Genomic DNA, 19,066 nt, shown 5'->3' on the forward strand with positions numbered 1-19,066 from the left:
CTTAACTCCATTGGACCCTCAAACTGTCTGCTAAAGCAGCCAACTCCACCGCCTCTCCCCCTCTCAAGGAAGTAATTGACAATATATAAAGTCACAACACCAACTTTGATGAGGTTGTATTGCTTTGTTTTAGAAATATAAGGTTTTCTTAATTTCCTGAAAAATGAACATTTTCGGAGTTATGAGGTTTCCTCCCGACAGCAGAGATAATACTGTACATCAAAATGAGCTGTCAAAAATCCACACTGATTGAATGTCATGAGGATCATATCGTTATCACCGATGACGAGACATTTTGGGAAACAATCGGGTTGAACAACAAGAAAGGGTTAAATCCATCCAGGCCTTTTCTCTCTCTCTGCTGGAAGCAGAAACTCAAGTTGCAAAATAATGCTTTCTCCATCTGGTCAGACCGTGCAGAGCATGCGACGTACGGGAGGATAGACTGATCCAATGAATGAGTGTAATCCAAAATGCAGGCTAGGCCCTTAATTCATTCTTTGATCGGTTCATGGAGCAGGATTCAGATTACACTCGCATCGTGTGAATTAACCCATTCTGAACGGTAACCCATTTTGGTGTTAGCATCATGTTATGCTTTAGCTATTGAAAAATAGCAGATCTACAAGCTCATAGCGCGCCACCGAGTGGCGCGCTACAAGCTTGTAGGTCTGCTATTTTTGAAAAATCGAAGAGCGACTGACATTTTTAGAATCTGATCTCAGGTCAGAATGGGTTAATATGCTTCCCACATGCTCTAATCTTAGATGATATTACAATGATTACTGTTACTCGCTGTTCCTCTCTGCATGATATAAACCGTTTAGTTGGAAGCTGCTGATACAGCTAAACTTTAGCTGTATCAGCTTCCAACCGGTGGCTGATCCGGACGCTTGTTGTACAGTCCCTTCACTGTAGTAGTTAGACTGGTCTTGTTGATCAGTCCCTTCACTGTAGTAGCTTTAGACTGGTCTTGTTGTTCAGTCCCTTCACTGTAGCTTTAGACTGGTCTTGTTGTTCAGTCCCTTCACTGTAGTAGTTAGACTGGTCTTGTTGTTCAGTCCCTTCACTGTAGTAGCTTTAGACTGGTCTTGTTGTTCAGTCCCTTCACTGTAGTAGTTAGACTGGTCTTGTTGTTCAGTCTCTTCACTGTAGTAGCTTTAGACTGGTCTTGTTGTTCAGTCCCTTCACTGTAGTAGTTAGACTGGTCTTGTTGTTCAGTCCCTTCACTGTAGTAGCTAGACTGGTCTTTTCGGCATTGGCATCTGGGGAAACAATATAGTGTAAATGCTACGTGTCGTGGGCATTCTATGTGCACTGTTCATGTTCCATAAACCAGTGGTTCAACCTCACAATGTCCACTATATAGCAAGATCTCACAGCTGTTGCAAACTGACTATCTTAAAGTGTCCTTAGGCTTATTTAGTGACTTGCTATCTTAATCTATCCTAAATGACCTTCACTCAGGCTTCTCTGCATGTGAACTCCTATAGGCCGAAGTGTTATGTGTACAATTATGACATATGTTGAGAGGCATACGCTATCAAAATATACATCAGTCCGTTTGGTTCCATTTGTACACTCTCAGAGTTAAATTAACATTGATTTTACAATATCAATTGGGGGTCCCAGAGATATAAATGCCATTAAATGGTGGACCGTAGCCTAATTCTGTCACGGTACCAAGAACTGACGGACCCAAATGCAGACACAGACAAAAGTTTGAAAGTTCAAGGGTGTTTATTTAAACAAACTGGCAGGCAGGCAGAGCAGAGCAAGGTGCAAACAGGCTGGTCAGTGCATGGGCAGGCAGGCAGGAGGCAGGTAGGTGTGGTCTGAGGAGGAGGAGAGCGGTGAGTACAGGCAAAATGCAAACTAAATCACTAGAAAACACGAGGAAACTGAAGTTCACTGGGAACTAACACTGGTGGCTAGAAGTGTCTACTACCACTGTGGTTGATTCAACAATCTGGCGATGGGTGATGTGGGAACTGGGAAGGCCGGGGCTTTATAGGCAGGTGATGAGCTGATGGCAGGCAGGAGCGTAGATTGGAGAGAATGAAGGGACTGTAAACAGGTGAGCCAAGTGGTAAATGGAGCCAAGCCTACGCCCACACACACACAGCACAGACACTGACAAGACAGAGACAGACAAGAAAAACACAGCCCTGCCTGGGACTGTGACAAATTCAGGTCAAATTCAGGGCCATTGAAATGAAAATAGTTGAAAATCACTGCTAGCCGTTCATATCTTCTCTGATGGGGGTCCCTGGCATATATTTTTTAAACGGGGGTCCACAGGCTAATGAGTGTCGGGGTCCTTGACATGAAAAAGTTTGAGAACCACTTACACCAGTGGTATAAACTTTAATCCATGCACTGTTGTTTTTTATGGCAATGTTTTTGTCATATATCGTCTTTTGAATAAAAGTCAATTTTGTCATATTGCATACTGAATATAGCAGATCTTCTATTTTCAGCATGCAACCAAACATAAAATGACTTAGTTCTACTGGATCTCTTCTCCACTAGTCCCTCCCTGACATTTAGTTCTACTGGATCTCTTCTCCACTAGTCCCTCCCTAACATTTAGTTCTACTGGATCTCTTCTCCACTAGTCCCTCCCTGACATTTAGTTCTACAGGATCTCTTCTCCACTAGTCCCTCCCTAACATTTAGTTCTACTGGATCTCTTCTCCACTAGTCCCTCCCTGACATTTAGTTCTACTGGATCTCTTCTCCACTAGTCCCTCCCTGACATTTAGTTCTACTGGATCTCTTCTCCACTAGTCCCTCCCGCTCCCTGACATTTAGTTCTACTGGATCTCTTCTCCACTAGTCCCTCCCTGACATTTAGTTCTACTGGATCTCTTCTCCACTAGTCCCTCCCTGACATGTTAGTCTATAGTTTTTTTGTATCTGTTAACAACATCTGTCAGTATATTTAGTCTTAGTTTTAGTCATCATAGCTTAGTTTTTATTTAGTTTTCTTCATTGGAAAAAAAGGTAGTCAACAAACTTTCTTTTGCCATAGTTTTAGTTGACGACACTGGGTGTATACACTGCCATGTCAATCAAGACTGACGGAGACATGTGTCAATCAAGGCTGATGGAGCCATGTGTCAATCAAGGCTGGCAGAGCCGTCTGTCAATCAAGGCTGACAGACAGGCCTGCTGCTCCACAATGACAACAGAGTTTAGAACGAAGCAGCCAATCAGAAATATTCTGGTTCTCTGTGTAGTACTTTCTGCTCAGACCAAGTATTCTGGTGTTCTCTGTGTAGTACTTTCTGCTCAGACCAAGTATTCTGGTTCTCTGCGTAGTACTTTCTGCTCAGACCAAGTATTCTGGTTCTCTGTGTAGTACTTTCTGCTCAGACCAAGTATTCTGGTTCTCTGCGTAGTACTTTCTGCTCAGACCAAGTATTCTGGTGTTCTCTGTGTAGTACTTTCTGCTCAGACCAAGTATTCTGGTTCTCTGCGTAGTACTTTCTGCTCAGACCAAGTATTCTGGTTCTCTGTGTAGTACTTTCTGCTCAGACCAAGTATTCTGGTTCTCTGTGTAGTACTTTCTGCTCAGACCAAGTATTCTGGTTCTCTGCGTAGTACTTTCTGCTCAGACCAAGTATTCTGGTGTTCTCTGTGTAGTACTTTCTGCTCAGACCAAGTATTCTGGTTCTCTGCGTAGTACTTTCTGCTCAGACCAAGTATTCTGGTTCTCTGTGTAGTACTTTCTGCTCAGACCAAGTATTCTGGTTCTCTGTGTAGTACTTTCTGCTCAGACCAAGTATTCTGGTTCTCTGTGTAGTACTTTCTGCTCAGACCAAGTATTCTGGTTCTCTGTGTAGTACTTTCTGCTCAGACCAAGTATTCTGGTTCTCTGCGTAGTACTTTCTGCTCAGACCAAGTATTCTGGTTCTCTGCGTAGTACTTTCTGCTCAGACCAAGTATTCTGAGTCATTCATTCAAAAGTCATTAGAGAAACGTTTGAGTTAAACGAAGGAAAGTCTAACTGGAGCGCATGCCTCTTTCCTGTCGTGTTTTATGGTGCTTTTCCAATCAACAAAACCTATTTCTCGTATTTGTGCGAAACTTTGGCCGGTAGCAATTTAATGACAACTTAAATCTTTCCACTGGACTTTATTATTATTAAGGACACTGTCTGGAGAACCATGTGTTTCAGCTTCGGTTACATCTCATTTCTAATAATACATTTTATTTATAAGGCGCCTTTCAGGGCACTCAAGGTCGCCGTACAGGTTAAAAACAGTACAAGAACACAGCTTGCAGCAGAAGACACTAGAGGTCACACAGAGTCATAGGCCTGCCTAAACAGGCGGGTTTTGAGGTGAGTTTGAAATATGGTGATAGAGTCCATGTTTCTGATGTCAGGGGGGGGGGGGGGGGGGGAGTTCCAGAGGCGAGGGGCAGAGCGGCTGAAGGCTCTTGAGCCCCATGTTGGAGAGACGGGCTGGGAGGACTTTCAGGGTGAGGGAGGAGGCAGACCTGAGAGACCGGGTGGGGATGTTGATGTGGACAAGGTCAGACAGGTATGGGGGGGGGGGGCGAGGTTATGAATGGCCTTGAATGTGTGGAGAAGGATCTTGAAGTCGATATGGTATTTGATGGGGAGCCAGTGGAGTTGGTGTAAAACAGGGGTGACGTGACTGATGACAGGGGTTCTGGTGACGATACGGGCAGCAGCATTCTGGACTAGTTGGAGTTTATGGAGTATTTGTGAGGGAGATTTTGTGGGGGATTTCTGATGACTTGCGTCTGTCATCTTGCTGTTTGTCTTTTTACATCTCATTTCTGATGACTTGAATCTGTCATTTTATTTTTCTCCAGGAATCCATGAATGTTTTAACATCGACACAAAGAACCATCGAATCATCAAAGGTCCCAAACAGGCCCAGTTTGGATACACTGTTCAACAACACGTGGCTGCCGGGGGAGACAAATGGTACGTCACCTTTTTTAAATTATTATTTTATACTTTCTAACTTTGGTTTTCAACCCTTTTTATATCAAGGTCAATTATTTATTCAGGATTTGAGCCGGGATTTGAGCCGCAGACCACAATTGGATGAGATTTATCCTCTCAAATCCAAGACATAGAGAATATTTTGTTATCGTTGGATAAGAGTTTGTCCACAATTCCATGCTGTATTGATGTACCATTAGGAGAGATATTAACCCATTCTGAACGGGAACCCATTTTGGTGTTAGCATCATGTTATGCTTTAGCTATTGAAAAATAGCAGATCTACAAGCTCATAGCGCGCCACCGAGTGGCGCGCTACGAGCTTGTAGGTCTGCTATCTTTTGAAAAATCGAAGAACGACTGACATTTTTAGAATCTGATCTCAGGTCAGAATGGGATAATATGGTTTGATGCTCACAAGAGGTAAAGTTAAAATCTATGATTGTCCACATGGTCACCAACTCTCCATCATTTAGCTGGGGACCACCTGGAATCCCCTCATGGACCACTGGTGGTCCCCGGACCACTGGTTGAAAACCACTGTAATCAATGTATTTCTTAGAGTATTTTTTTAGCTGTGACTTTGAGATCAAAGCCATCCGACCACTCTACCGCTGAGTCACTGCATGTCGCCATAACATCAGCTAGTCTTCCTGGTATGGATACAGTACATAAAAAAAAACATGACATTTGACAATATATTACAGGACAATTATATTAACACATTTTGGGCCGGGAACCCTTTTTGGTGTTAGCATTATGCTATGCTTTAGCTATTGAAAAATAGCAGATCTACAAACTCATATCGCGCCACCGAGTGGCACGCTACGAGCTTGTAGGTCTGCTATTTTTGAAAAATCGAAGAACGACTGACATTTAGAAACATAGCTTTTTCAGAAAACTGTCAGGATGTAGATTGTAGAAGACATTTTTAGAATCTGATCTCAGGTCAGAATGGGGTAAAGATATTTTGGGCTTTTTTGCCTTTATTGATAGATCACGGGGACACACGCAGCAAGGTTCGTCGTGATCGGGACTCGAACCCACAACACACTCTGTCATACTGGACTACCAGCCAAGGTGCCTGGACCGCTAAGCCGCGGCCACAGGCCGATCCAGGCTCTTTCTACACTCTGTTATTGGCGCTGAAATTCATTTCTGGCATCTGACACTTTATGTCTGTTGGCCAAGCAACTGTTCTGGAGCAATGCCCGCCCTCCAGCTGTGTGTGTGTGTGTGTGTGTGTGTGTGTGTGTGTGTGTGTGTGTGTGTGTGTGTGTGTGTGTGTGTGTGTGTGTGTGTGACTGTGTGTGTGTGTGTGTGTGTGTGTGTGTGTGTGTGTGTGTGTGTGTGTGTGTGTGTGTGTGTGTGTGTGTGTGTGTGTGTGTGTGTGTGTGTGCGCGTGTGCACGCATAATAAACACATAATAAAACATGGTTCTGTTATGCTGATGCAAAAATGTGCTGTTACAACTATACGACCATGTCCAGAATTGCACAAGTCGTTCGTCCGTCCGTCCGCCCGCACACACACACTCCTGTGTGTGTGTGTGTGCGCGTGCACGTGCGTGTACGCGCGCCTGCGCCTGCTTTAGTTGATGGTCAAAAGAACAATCTGCATTCCTTGAAAACGTCTAAATTGTCCGGAAACAATTTTCATATTTGCCGGATGCCTAAAAACATATTTTGAGAATACACAAAACATGATAATTACGGTTCACGTCATTGTCCCAAAACCACTTTATGTTCTTCTTTCCTTCTAATTGTAATCTAATTTTGGTGTGTCGAAACTTTATTCAGTTTATCACTTCTCCTTGTGTTCTGTCCATTCCAGTGAGCTTTTAGGGGAATTTAACCCCTTTTGGTGTTTTAAACATTATGTTATAATTTAGCTATTGAAAAATAGCAGATCTACAAGCTCATAGCGCGCCACCGAGTGGCGCGCTATGAGCTTGCAGGTCTGCTATTTTTGAAAAATCGTTAAATTGTGGCGCAAATCATTGAATATATATTTCAGAGAGAACATTTTTAACTAAAATATTTGCTTCTGAAGGTCCCTGGAACTACATATTTTGAGATGGGGGTCCGTGGCGCAATAGAGATAATTCTGGGGGTCCTTGACATGAAAAAGGTTCAGCACCACTGACATAGAAACATAGGTTTTTCAGATTTTTTTTTAATCGACCTCAGTCCAAAATGGGTTAAATTATAACTCTTATTGACTGTGTTTGCCCACAGAGACATAATGGTGTGCCATGCAGCCCTGGGACTGTTGAACAGGCTCTGCTTGATAATGTAGGCCTACTGTATGTTTTGTAATAATAATCAAAATCTACAAAGAAGTTTTAAAATAATTGTAGTGGAGTAAAAGTACAGAACTTGCCTCTGACATGTAGTAGTAGAGTAGAAGTAAAAGTACTGACAATTATAAATACTCCTTTACTAAAGTATAAATACCTAAAAAATAAGTAAATGTACTAAATGTTACTTTACAGCACTGTAACTGTGAGGGTTGAGAGAGAGAGAGAGAGAGAGCTGCAAACCTCCAACAAAGACTTCTTTCAACGTCTCTCAAAAACAATATTTTATTTGTATTTAAGCCGTTTCGTGTTATAAAAGACAGCCCTATGAAATGAATATGTCGGGAAATGGCGATTTAAAAAACCCCAAAACGAGCGTTCCATCTCCAACACACTGCGTGCCATTTACCAATTGGCTGCCTTTGGCGGAATATTCCGTCATTTAAAATCCAACTGTTGGATCTAATTTTAGGCCTACTTTATCGATATGAAACACTGTCTCGATGAAAATCTCCCCGAGCTTCTTTCAAAATAGAAGTTCGGGGTGCCGGGAAGATATGGTCGTCGTCGTCGTCGTCCCCCCCCCCCCTTCCGTTCCGGACAAAAATAGGGAGACATATTTTTGCTTGCTTACCTCGCTATCGTTATGACAAAGTTGCTCGAAAGCAGGTCGTCCAATGATCCATTGCGGTCGGCGGTTCGACTCCCGGCTCCTCCTCCTGTCTACATGTCGAAGTGTCCTTGGGCCAAAGACACTGAACCCCACATTGCTCCCGATGTGCTGGTTGGTACCTTGCATGGCTTCCGCTGCAATCGGTGTATGAATGTGTGTGTGAATGGGTGAATGTAATGCACAATCTATGTAAAGTGCCTTGGATAAAGGTGCTATATAAATGCACCATTTACCATTTATCTCTTGCGTTCATATTTTGAACGAGAGGACAGGTCAGAAGTCAGAAATGAAGATCTTAGTCTGGTCAAAACCACGGAGAGCTCCATAGATTAGGAGATACGAGGGATTCTTTCTGCAGCGGTAAAAGGGGTGAAGTGAAGAGCAAGGGAGAAAAAAAAAGAAAAAACAATCTGAATATTTTTCTCTCGTTTGTTATCAATGACGATACACGTCCTAGCGACCCGTCGGTTGGACTACTGTAGTTATGACGTTCCCACATGTCGTACGGTCTCTGAATGGGTTAAAAGTAGAATCTTCTGTGGCCGTTATCTCTGAAACGACACTGCTGTGCGTGGTGATCATCATCCATCTGATGGTCGGATGTGAATTGTGATTTTTCATCGCATCGCTCCCGACATATTAACGTTTCTGGCGAAAGATATAACATCGTAAGCCGTTTCTTTACAATGGAGGTCTGCCCTCCCGCGTGTGAAAACATGGTAATCTGCCGTATTCTGGCTGGGGCAGCTAACTACCCTCTATTGCCACCCTGTGGCAGTCAACTTGTTACATACACGGTCAGGGTGACATTTTTCCGTAACCACTTTTTAATGTTTTTTTTTTTTGTGGCTTTCACCTTTATTGAGGAACAGACAGTAGGCTGACTGCAGGAAATGGGGAGAGAGAAGGGGGGGGGGGGGGGGTAGACATGCAGTAAAGGCCGTCGGGATCGGGAGTCGAACCTGCGGCACACTGTCAGACTGGATTACCAGCCAAGGTGCCTGGACCGCTGAGCCACGGCCCAGGCCTGGACCGCTGATCCAATGCCCAGGCCCCTTAACCACTTTTTGACACCATTATTCTTGACTTTCAGAGTAGAGTAATTCTTAACAGACGTCAACTCTGAACTTCAGAGCGCTGAAGTGTGATCACTGATGAAGGCTGGATAGCCCAAACTGTTCAAACTGTTCAAAAATGCAATAAATATTTTGAACTGAAGTCTTGGAGTGTGCGACCCACTACCGTTATTTTTGGAAAGTAACTAAGTACATTTAATGAGTACTGTTTACTTGAGTACAATGTTGAGGTATTTGTACTTGAGTATTTCCAAGTTACGATACTTCTTTTCCACTACATCTCGGACCACTGCATGCTATAGTTACTTTATTATGACAAAACATACATTACCCAGAGAACCACTTCAGGCCATTTGAAAATAGCACCTCTACAACCTCACAGTGCGTCGCGATGTGACGCAATGTGAGCTTGTAGATCTGCTATTTACTATTAGAAAACTTGTGAAAGGAGACATTCTGGCATAAAATATTTTGTTACCTTAAGTAAATGTTTGATAGCAATACTTTTGTCATTTAGATAGGCAGAATTGATACTTTCACTTAAGTACAAAATGTGCAAAATGTGACTTCCACCGCTGCCTCTAAACAGTTCTAAACCGCCGTGCCAGGTCAGATGTTGGGGAGCCTCAAACCCCCCCCCCCCCCCTCTCTCCCCCAGTGGCAACAAGCTTCCATGTAATTCCTGACGGGAAACCCGGAGTTGAATTCCATGACTGTGTGCGTGTGTGTGTGTGTGCGTGCGTGCGTGTGTGTGTGTGTGTGTGTGTGTGCGTGTGAATTCCTGTGTTACGGCCTCCTTCTTCTTTCCATCTTCAAGCCTCTGTTTGTTTTTCTACCGACGTACCTTTAGGTCTGCTCAGCTGGGATGTGACCTTTGACCTCCCTAAGCTCAGTCCACAGAGAAAGCAGTATAGGAAGGATTGTGTGAAGTGGAGTCTGTCCTCCAACACAGAGAAAGCAGTATAGGAAGGATTGTGTGAAGTGGAGTCTGTCCTCCAACACAGAGAAAGCAGTAGGAAGGATTGTGTGAAGTGAAGTCTGTTCTCCAACACAGAGAAAGCAGTAAAGGAAGGATTGTGTGAAGTGAAGTCTGTTCTCCAACACACACAGAAAGCAGTATAGGAAGGATTGTGTGAAGTGAAGTCTGTTCTCTAACACACACAGAAAGCAGTAGGAAGGATTGTGTGAAGTGAAGTCTGTTCTCCAACACAGAGAAAGCAGTAAAGGAAGGATTGTGTGAAGTGAAGTCTGTTCTCTAACACACACAGAAAGCAGTATAGGAAGGATTGTGTGAAGTGAAGTCTGTTCTCTAACACACACAGAAAGCAGTAGGAAGGATTGTGTGAAGTGAAGTCTGTTCTCCAACACAGAGAAAGCAGTATAGGAAGGATTGTGTGAAGTGAAGTCTGTTCTCCAACACAGAAAAAGCAGTAGGAAGGATTGTGTGAAGTGAAGTCTGTTCTCCAACACAGAGAAAGCAGTAGGAAGGATTGTGTGAAGTGAAGTCTGTTCTCTAACACACACAGAAAGCAGTAGGAAGGATTGTGTGAAGTGAAGTCTGTTCTCCAACACAGAGAAAGCAGTAAAGGAAGGATTGTGTGAAGTGAAGTCTGTTCTCCAACACAGAGAAAGCAGTAAAGGAAGGATTGTGTGAAGTGAAGTCTGTTCTCTAACACACACAGAAAGCAGTATAGGAAGGATTGTGTGAAGTGAAGTCTGTTCTCTAACACACACAGAAAGCAGTAAAGGAAGGATTGTGTGAAGTGAAGTCTGTTCTCTAACACACACAGAAAGCAGTAGGAAGGATTGTGTGAAGTGAAGTCTGTTCTCCAACACAGAGAAAGCAGTAAAGGAAGGATTGTGTGAAGTGAAGTCTGTTCTCCAACACAGAGAAAGCAGTAAAGGAAGGATTGTGTGAAGTGAAGTCTGTTCTCCAACACAGAGAAAGCAGTAAAGGAAGGATTGTGTGAAGTGAAGTCTGTTCTCTAACACACACAGAAAGCAGTATAGGAAGGATTGTGTGAAGTGAAGTCTGTTCTCTAACACACACAGAAAGCAGTAAAGGAAGGATTGTGTGAAGTGAAGTCTGTTCTCCAACACAGAGAAAGCAGTAGGAAGGATTGTGTGAAGTGAAGTCTGTTCTCCAACACAGAGAAAGCAGTAGGAAGGATTGTGTGAAGTGAAGTCTGTTCTCCAACACAGAAAAAGGAAGGATTGTGTGAAGTGAAGTCTCTCTTCGAACAAACCACTGACCTTAAAATATGCTGCTCTTTCCTTTAGTTCTAACTTTGTGCTTTTCGGAGGAGCGTTCGTCTCCAAACTAAATAAATGTTCAACTTCTGACTGTACGGTAGTTGTCTGGCCAAGTCGTTGCCCGTTGAGTTTAATTTAAAACAGTTGCTTGACGGTAATATTATTATTATTACAGTGAGATGCTGCAGGGTCACCTATACTGTATCGTCTCACGTATCCATACAACTATTCCACAATCTTCTAATGCTGTATAGAGTCTGGAACTACACCTTCTGAATGTTATATAGAGTGTGTAACTACACCTTCTGAATGTTATACAGAGTGTGGAACTACACCTCCTGAATGCTATATAGAGTCTGGAACTACACCTTATATAGAGTCTGGAACTACACCTCCTGAATGTTATATAGAGTGTGGAACTACACCTTCTGAATGCTATATAGAGTGTGGAACTACACCTTCTGAATGCTGTATAGAGTCTGGAACTACACCTTCTGAATGCTATATAGAGTCTGGAACTACACCTCCTGAATTCTGTATAGAGTCTGGAACTACACCTCCTGAATGCTGTATAGAGTCTGGAACTACACCTCCTGAATGTTATATAGAGTCTGGAACTACACCTCCTGAATGCTATATAGAGTCTGGAACTACACCTCCTGAATGTTATATAGAGTCTGGAACTACACCTCCTGAATGTTATATAGAGTCTGGAACTACACCTCCTGAATGCTATATAGAGTCTGGAACTACACCTCCTGAATGTTATATAGAGTCTGGAACTACACCTCCTGAATGTTATATAGAGTCTGGAACTACACCTCCTGAATGCTATATAGAGTCTGGAACTACACCTCCTGAATGTTATATAGAGTCTGGAACTACACCTCCTGAATGCTATATAGTCTGGAACTACACCTTCTGAATGTTATATAGAGTCTGGAGTCTGGAATGTGCCAATTTATTTGACATGTGTTTCTGACATTGGGAAATGGTCACGGTACATACCAATACGTTTGTACTTCTGTCAAGTCAATTTAGAATTCCATACTTGTACTTGTAACAGAGTACTGTTGATACTTTTACTTAAGTAAAAATTGTGAGTACTTTTTTTGTCTCTTTGTTTTGTTCACAGTGCGAGTTTGAGACCAGCACTCGCAAATTTATTTAAGCAATATTAGTATATTACACGAGAGGGTGTTCTTTATCGTCATTAATGCACGCCTGCGGTTCCGAAAGGTAAAGAACACCTCGAGTGTAATATTGCAATTATACAGCAGTTACCCTTAAAACTAATCGCTGAAAAATAACAATTCTTCAATGACCGATGTCGTCACTACGACCACAAATGTCCCAAGAAACTATAGCTAGCATATCCCCCAAGTCTGCTGCGCTCTGAGAGAAAAGCACGGCTGGATTCTTTGTTTTGATTAGCCGTACCATTATTGTGGTTTAAGCACGGCTAGAAAGCTGTTTCAACCAATCGGATCGCTTCCTCGAAGATAATGTCTTTAGTCAACAGGATAACCTTCACACAGCAGCAGCATTTAACCTGCTAACCTGTCACTCTATGAAATGTAAGGAGCGAGTGTGTTATTGAAGCAGGAGTGAGTGGACAGAGGCTCTTTTTCTGGGACTTGGGGATGTGGTTTCACGGTATATTACACATCTCCTCTGACCAAATGTGGAAAACATTACCGCATTAATGCCTGCCTGGGACAAAACCATGTATTCTCTGGTGTAACCATGGAAGTAATAACTGTCCGTCCGGGCTCACAACGTCGTCATCACCACCATCTCTGCCGCCCGTCGATGCCCAATGACATAACTAGCATCTCTTAATGACCCTTAATAAGTTCTGGAACACAATCGGACCCTTAATGAGTTGTGGAACATAATAGTTTGAACAGCTTCCGTCCCTGAGTGACGTTCTCACTCAAGGAGGAAAGACTGCCAGAGTGACAGACAGGCAACAATGGCTCCCATTCCTTCATTCATTCCTTCATTCATTAATTTAGTCATTAATCTCATGGTAAATGGTGCATTTATATAGCGTCTTTATCCAAGGTGGTGGTAATGCACATAGATTGTGCATTACATTCACCCATTCACACACGCATCCATACCGTGCCTTGCACAGCGGGAGCAATTAGGGGTTCAGAGTCTTGCTCAAGGACACTTTGACACTAACTCTGGGGGAGCCCACAGGGTTTGAACTGGGAACCTTGCGGTTCCCATCCGGCCACTCTACCCCTGAACCACCGCCGCCCCCTCCTCATGGCATCGATCAGTGTCCCGAGGTGAACCTTAGCTCCAGCTTCTCCTGGTGCCACTAGACTGGACAGCAGTAACTGAAGTGATACTGCTGGTATATAATATGGCGTGTGAGGTGGAAATGCTTCCCAGAGTGTGTGTGTGTGTGTGTGTGTGTGTGTGTGTGAGAGAGAGTTGAATGTGTGGCTCTTTGAGGATCACCATCCATCACAGCCTGTTTACATTTGAGTCACTCATAGATTACTGTTACTGTTTTAACAGCTTCTCTCCTTGGCTTCGACTCTGTTGACGGAGCATTAATCCAACATGGGGTTTGAAGGAGCGTTAGTCCGACATGATGTTGATGTCCGACACGATTTATTTTGACACCCCTAAACAGTGTTTAGGGGTTTAGTCTAGTTTTAGTCGACTAAATGGCATACGATTTTAGTCGACTAAATCTACAGTTGATTTAATCAACTAAAATGTGTTTTGACAGGCCTTGATGTCGTTGTAATGACATATTTTACACTTTGGTTGCATGCTGAAAATAGCAGATATACAATCTCTCTCTCTTGTGAGATTGTATATCTGCTATTTTCAGCAGATAAAACTGGATCTCTTGTCCACTAGTCCATTCCTAACATTTTAGTCTAGTTTTTATTTGTTGACGAAATTGTCAGTATATTTAGTCTTAGTTTTAGTCATCATAGATTCGTTTTTATTTAGTTTTAGTCAGTGAAAAAAGGTAGTCGACGAACATTTTTCGTCTTAGTTTTAGTCGACGAAAACAACACTGCCCCTAAATAATATCAATTCAATTAATTCAATTCATCAAAATCACTGCAGTCAGGTGTTGATGTCACAGATGACAAAGGTGTCCTGCATGAAGTAATGCAGTATACTTCTATCTATTACTTTTAAAACAGGCGGTTGTATCATAGTATTATCCTGCACGACTGCACACCCCGTTTAATGTTTAAAACTCTACCAAGTCTCAGATAACCTCATGGAACACAGGGAGTAATAATTCGACGTGTTTTGAAACTCTAGTGTTTTGAAAAGGTGTCTGAGGTTGATTCAGAAAGTCTGGGAGGTTTGTGGAGTTTAGTTACAATGTGGTGTCAAGTGTGTAGATATCCTCTAAGGGATATACAGCCGCGTGGACAACTGAGACAGATGTTCCTTTGTAGACCTGTAGCCTCTGATGAAAACACATACTTCTATTCCTAGATGACCTCTAGTGACCAGTCAGGATGTCTCCCCAACCCACCATAACATTATAGGTGACCTCTGTGTCCATTCAGGATGTCTCCCCAACACGCCATGACATTATAGGTGACCTCTGTGTCCAGATAGAATGTCTCCCCAACCCACCATAACATTATACAGTAGGTGACCTCTGTGTCCAGTTAAAATGTCTCCCCTTAACCCACCATAACATTGCCTGTGTACCTAGCGATGACATCAGGGAACGACAGTTTTCTACCTCTGGTCTGCTTTGAGGCAGGACTCCAGAGAAGAAGGAAAGATATAACCTCATTGTCAGCTCTGTAGCAGTGGCCGGCAAACTGTGTTCTTCTGGATCGGACTAGTGAAGAAACACGGGGAAGGTTGCCGTATATTAGATCAGTCAATGGGTGGACTAGTGAAGAAACACGGGGAAGGTTGCCGTATATTAGATCAGTCAATGGGTGGACTAGTGAAGAAACACGGGGAAGGTTGCCGTATATTAGATCAGTCGATGGGTGGCTCTTCTAAGACAGATTTTGCACTCTCATTAGAAGGCGGGTGTAAGAAGTGCCATCCAACCGTTTCTCTAGTTTCTTTGAAAGTGTCCATGTCTCGTAGCCATAGAGTATACAGCAGTGTTGTTTTTGGCAGCAAATTTCTATTTTAGTTTAGTCATAGTCTTTGGACTGAAACGTCGCAGCGCAACACGTTGATGCAACCAAGTGTAAAATGACTTATACTGGATCTCTTGTCCACTATTCCCTTCCTAACATTTTAGTCTAGTTTTTATTTGTTGACGAAATTGTCAGTATATTTAGTCTTAGTTTTAGTCATCGTAGCTTAGTTTTCATTTAGTTCCCATTTGTTTTTGTCAGTGAAAATAGGTAGTCGACAAACATTTTTCGTCTTAGTTTTAGTCGACGAAAACAACACTGGTATACAGTAAGTAACACATGCTTTTTCCCACCCCTGATGGGTTTGACTTGCGGATAGCATCACTGAACTGAACTGATACAGAGAAAAGTAGAAAGTGTTCTAGAATGGAATGTGTTTTACCACATGGTGCTTCATGCATTCATTGTCTTCAGCCTCTGAGCTAAATCTCAAGGCCATGTATTTGTGAGGACTGTCTGTCTGTCTGTGAGGTACATTGTTCACAAGAAGCTATGAATCTTTTTGTTGACTCACGTCAAGGACATCGTCACATGGGTTATTAATTATATTGCCCCAAAGCCTAAACATATACATTTCTATAAAACATCACATGAGGATTATTATTGCCCCAAAGCCAATAAACGTATATGTAGGTCTGTCTGAGACATCTCCCCCCGAGGGACGGAAGAAAGGCTGTAGGCTTCAGTTTAACCCATTTTGGGCTTTTCGTGTTTTAAGCATTACGTTATACTTAAGCTATTGAAAATAGCAGAATAAAATAAAAAGTCTTCTGAAAGAATATATGTAAAATGTTCAAAGATTTGTGTGTGTGTGTGTGTGTGTGTGTACAAGCTCATAGCGCGCATTGAACATTTTACGTATATTCTTTCAGAAGACTTTTTATTTTATTTCGACGTCAGGCCTAAATGGGTTAATGTCAGACAGAAAGTACAGTACAGTACAGTAATGGTGTTTTAGGCACATGACATGACATCTCTTTGTTCCGCTGTAGTAGTAATTACAAAGACTCTCTTATCTCTGAAATGAGTTACTGCTTTCTTTGGTCTTTATCTCCTCACTTTGGTCCTGATCGCAGAAAGAAAGAATTGCACGCTATTTTACTATAGTCACTGAACTAACTTAAATAGTCACTGAAAAGCTCTCTCTGACATTTATGAGACCTGCACGACCTGAGCTGTGCCTCACAGGGCACACGCACGCACACACACACACACACACACACACACACACACACACACACACACACACACACACACACACACACACACACACACACACACACACACACACACACACAGGACATGTCCTGAAGTCTATCTCCCCAAGCGGTGCACAACATCATTCGCCAAGAATGCCAGTGGTGGGAAAAAGTACTCAAATTCTTTAGGCTACTTAAAGTATCAATATTGCAATGCAGAAAATACTCTGTTACAAGTATAAAAGTCCTCTATTCAAAATGTATACCTGAGTAAAAGTAGTGTCGAAATGTACTTGTAACATACCAAAAGTAAAAGTAGTACTCATTATGCAGGATGTACCATTTAAAGTATTGAAATACATAAAAAATTTTTGAAAATTGCAAATCTATAAGCTCACAATCTGTCGGATCGCCACGCATTGTGAGCTTGTAGATCGGCTTTTTTCAAATGGCCGAAATGAAGTGGTTAATGTATGTTTTGTAATAACAAATCTACAAAGTAACTGAAGTTTTCAACTGAATGCATTGGAGTGAAAGTACAAAAACAGTTGGAACCGAGATGCAACGGAGTAGACGTAAAAGTATTGGAAATTGGAAATACTCCAGTAAAGATTAAGGTACCACAACATGATGTCACTTAAGTACAGAACTTTCTTAGTTACTTTCCACCACTGTCCCTCAGTGGGGGCTTATGGTGGTCCAGGATGTTTAGTTTGAGTATAGCGTTCAGCGGTCATCAGAGACCTGTGGTGAAGCAGTCTCTCTGACAGCGCTCGGTGTGTGTGCGTACGTGCGTGCGTGCGTGTGTGCACACTGCATGTGCGTGTTTGTTGTTGGAGTGTGTGAGCACCCCATGGATTTTCCACTCTTCCAGCCCAGGTCAGTTTAGTCTTGGTCTCCATGTCGGCGTAAATACATTGAATTTTCACCCCAAAGAAAAAGGAGACAAAAAACAAGACAAACAAACCTTAAATACAGGATCAGTAAAAGTTGAAAAATAAAAGGCAGACAAAAACAGACAAAACAACAGTACACAACATCCTATAAACAATCATAAACATGATACATCCATAATCCGCATTGCATCACAGCAATCCAATCACAGTATAAGCTAAACTTCCACCATGTTTAACGTATATATTCCAAAGTGTGTAGTGTACACATTGTTTAAGTCAAAGATGCCGCAGCATAATGGCTTTCATATGGTAATATAAACTTTGGCTAAAAAGCAAGTCACGTGCATGTTTCGTATAAGAAGCAACAGTTTCAAATATCTGATGTCTTTAGTCTAACTATAGACGCGTGCCCGTCGGTCACCGGCATACTTGGGAATGATGCAAGTTGGGAACCTATAGTAATGCAATAGCCGTTGTCATAGCACCCATTTTAACCGTCTGTCTGTGTCCCTTTTGTGCCCATATGGAGATAAATAATAAAATAATAATAATAATAATAGCTTAAATGTATATAGCGCCTTTCTAAATACCCAAAGTGCTTTACATAGGAACACTAGGAACAGACTTTATTAAGACAAAAAAAACAAAGCAAAACCTAACAGATACAACAACAGTACAGGGTTAAAAAGATAAAAGGATAAACGAGGGACCTCAGCTGGGGAAAGCTATCCTGAAGAGGTGGGTTTTGAGTGAGGTTTTGAAAGAGAGGAGAGTGAAAATTGGACTGGTTAAATAATCAAAATGGCAGGTGAGGACAATCGTGTATCGGACTGACTCGAGGCCAGGCACTGCACTCCCTGTGGTGGTGGTGTGGAACGCGTGTTTTTTAAGTCGTTAAGGCGAGTCGTTAAGGCGAGTCGTTAAGGCGAACGGTTCTCGAGTTTAGTGGATTACAGACGTACGCACACAGAGACGTGGTGCTTTTATAGATGTTTTAGAGTTTTAGAGTTTTATTAGGATCCCCATTAGCTGGTGCATAGCAGCTAATCTTCCTGGGGTCCAAACATAACATAAAAACATGACATTCGACATGAATGACATTACAGGATGTGTCCATTGACGTTTGCATTCCATTTGTCTACAGGCTGTTGGTGGGAGCTCCCTACGAGATGAACGGCCCACACCAAACGGGAGACATCTATAAATGTCCGCTGGGAAAACGAACGAGTGTCACCGGCTGCTCCAAGCTCAACCTAGGTACGGCATTATTATGGTTATCACTGTCTTAAGAGAGTCATTTCATCTAGGTACGGCATTATTATGGTTATCACTGTCTTAAGAGAGTCATTTCATCTAGGTACGGCATTATTATGGTTATCACTGTCTTAAAAGAGTCATTTCATCTAGGTACGGCATTATTATGGTTATCACTGTCTTAAAAGAGTCATTTCATCTAGGTACGGCATTATTATGGTTATCACTGTCTTAAGGGAGTCATTTCATCTAGGTACGGCATTATTATGGTT

The 19,066-nt window shown here is 42.4% G+C and overlaps 2 protein-coding genes across 4 annotated transcripts in view; one reads left to right on the forward strand and one right to left on the reverse strand.

Annotated features, from left to right (window-relative positions):
• The window catches only part of atxn1l (ataxin 1-like), a 303,220-nt gene that overhangs the window by 24,650 nt on the left and 259,504 nt on the right, over nucleotides 1-19,066 (reverse strand). The gene's annotated exons all lie outside the window — the stretch shown is intronic.
• The window catches only part of itga11a (integrin, alpha 11a), a 95,230-nt gene that overhangs the window by 14,242 nt on the left and 61,922 nt on the right, over nucleotides 1-19,066 (forward strand). For all 3 annotated transcript variants that reach the window (XM_083758392.1, XM_083758393.1, XM_083758394.1), the window contains 2 exons: nucleotides 4,849-4,963; nucleotides 18,685-18,797. In XM_083758392.1, the coding sequence (XP_083614518.1) occupies nucleotides 4,849-4,963; nucleotides 18,685-18,797 (228 nt within the window). Of the gene's footprint in view, nucleotides 1-4,848; nucleotides 4,964-18,684; nucleotides 18,798-19,066 lie in introns of those variants that run through there.

This window comes from Protomyctophum parallelum (genome assembly GCF_964188405.1).
Source record: "Protomyctophum parallelum genome assembly, chromosome: 2".
Taxonomy (NCBI): Eukaryota; Metazoa; Chordata; class Actinopteri; order Myctophiformes; family Myctophidae; genus Protomyctophum; species Protomyctophum parallelum.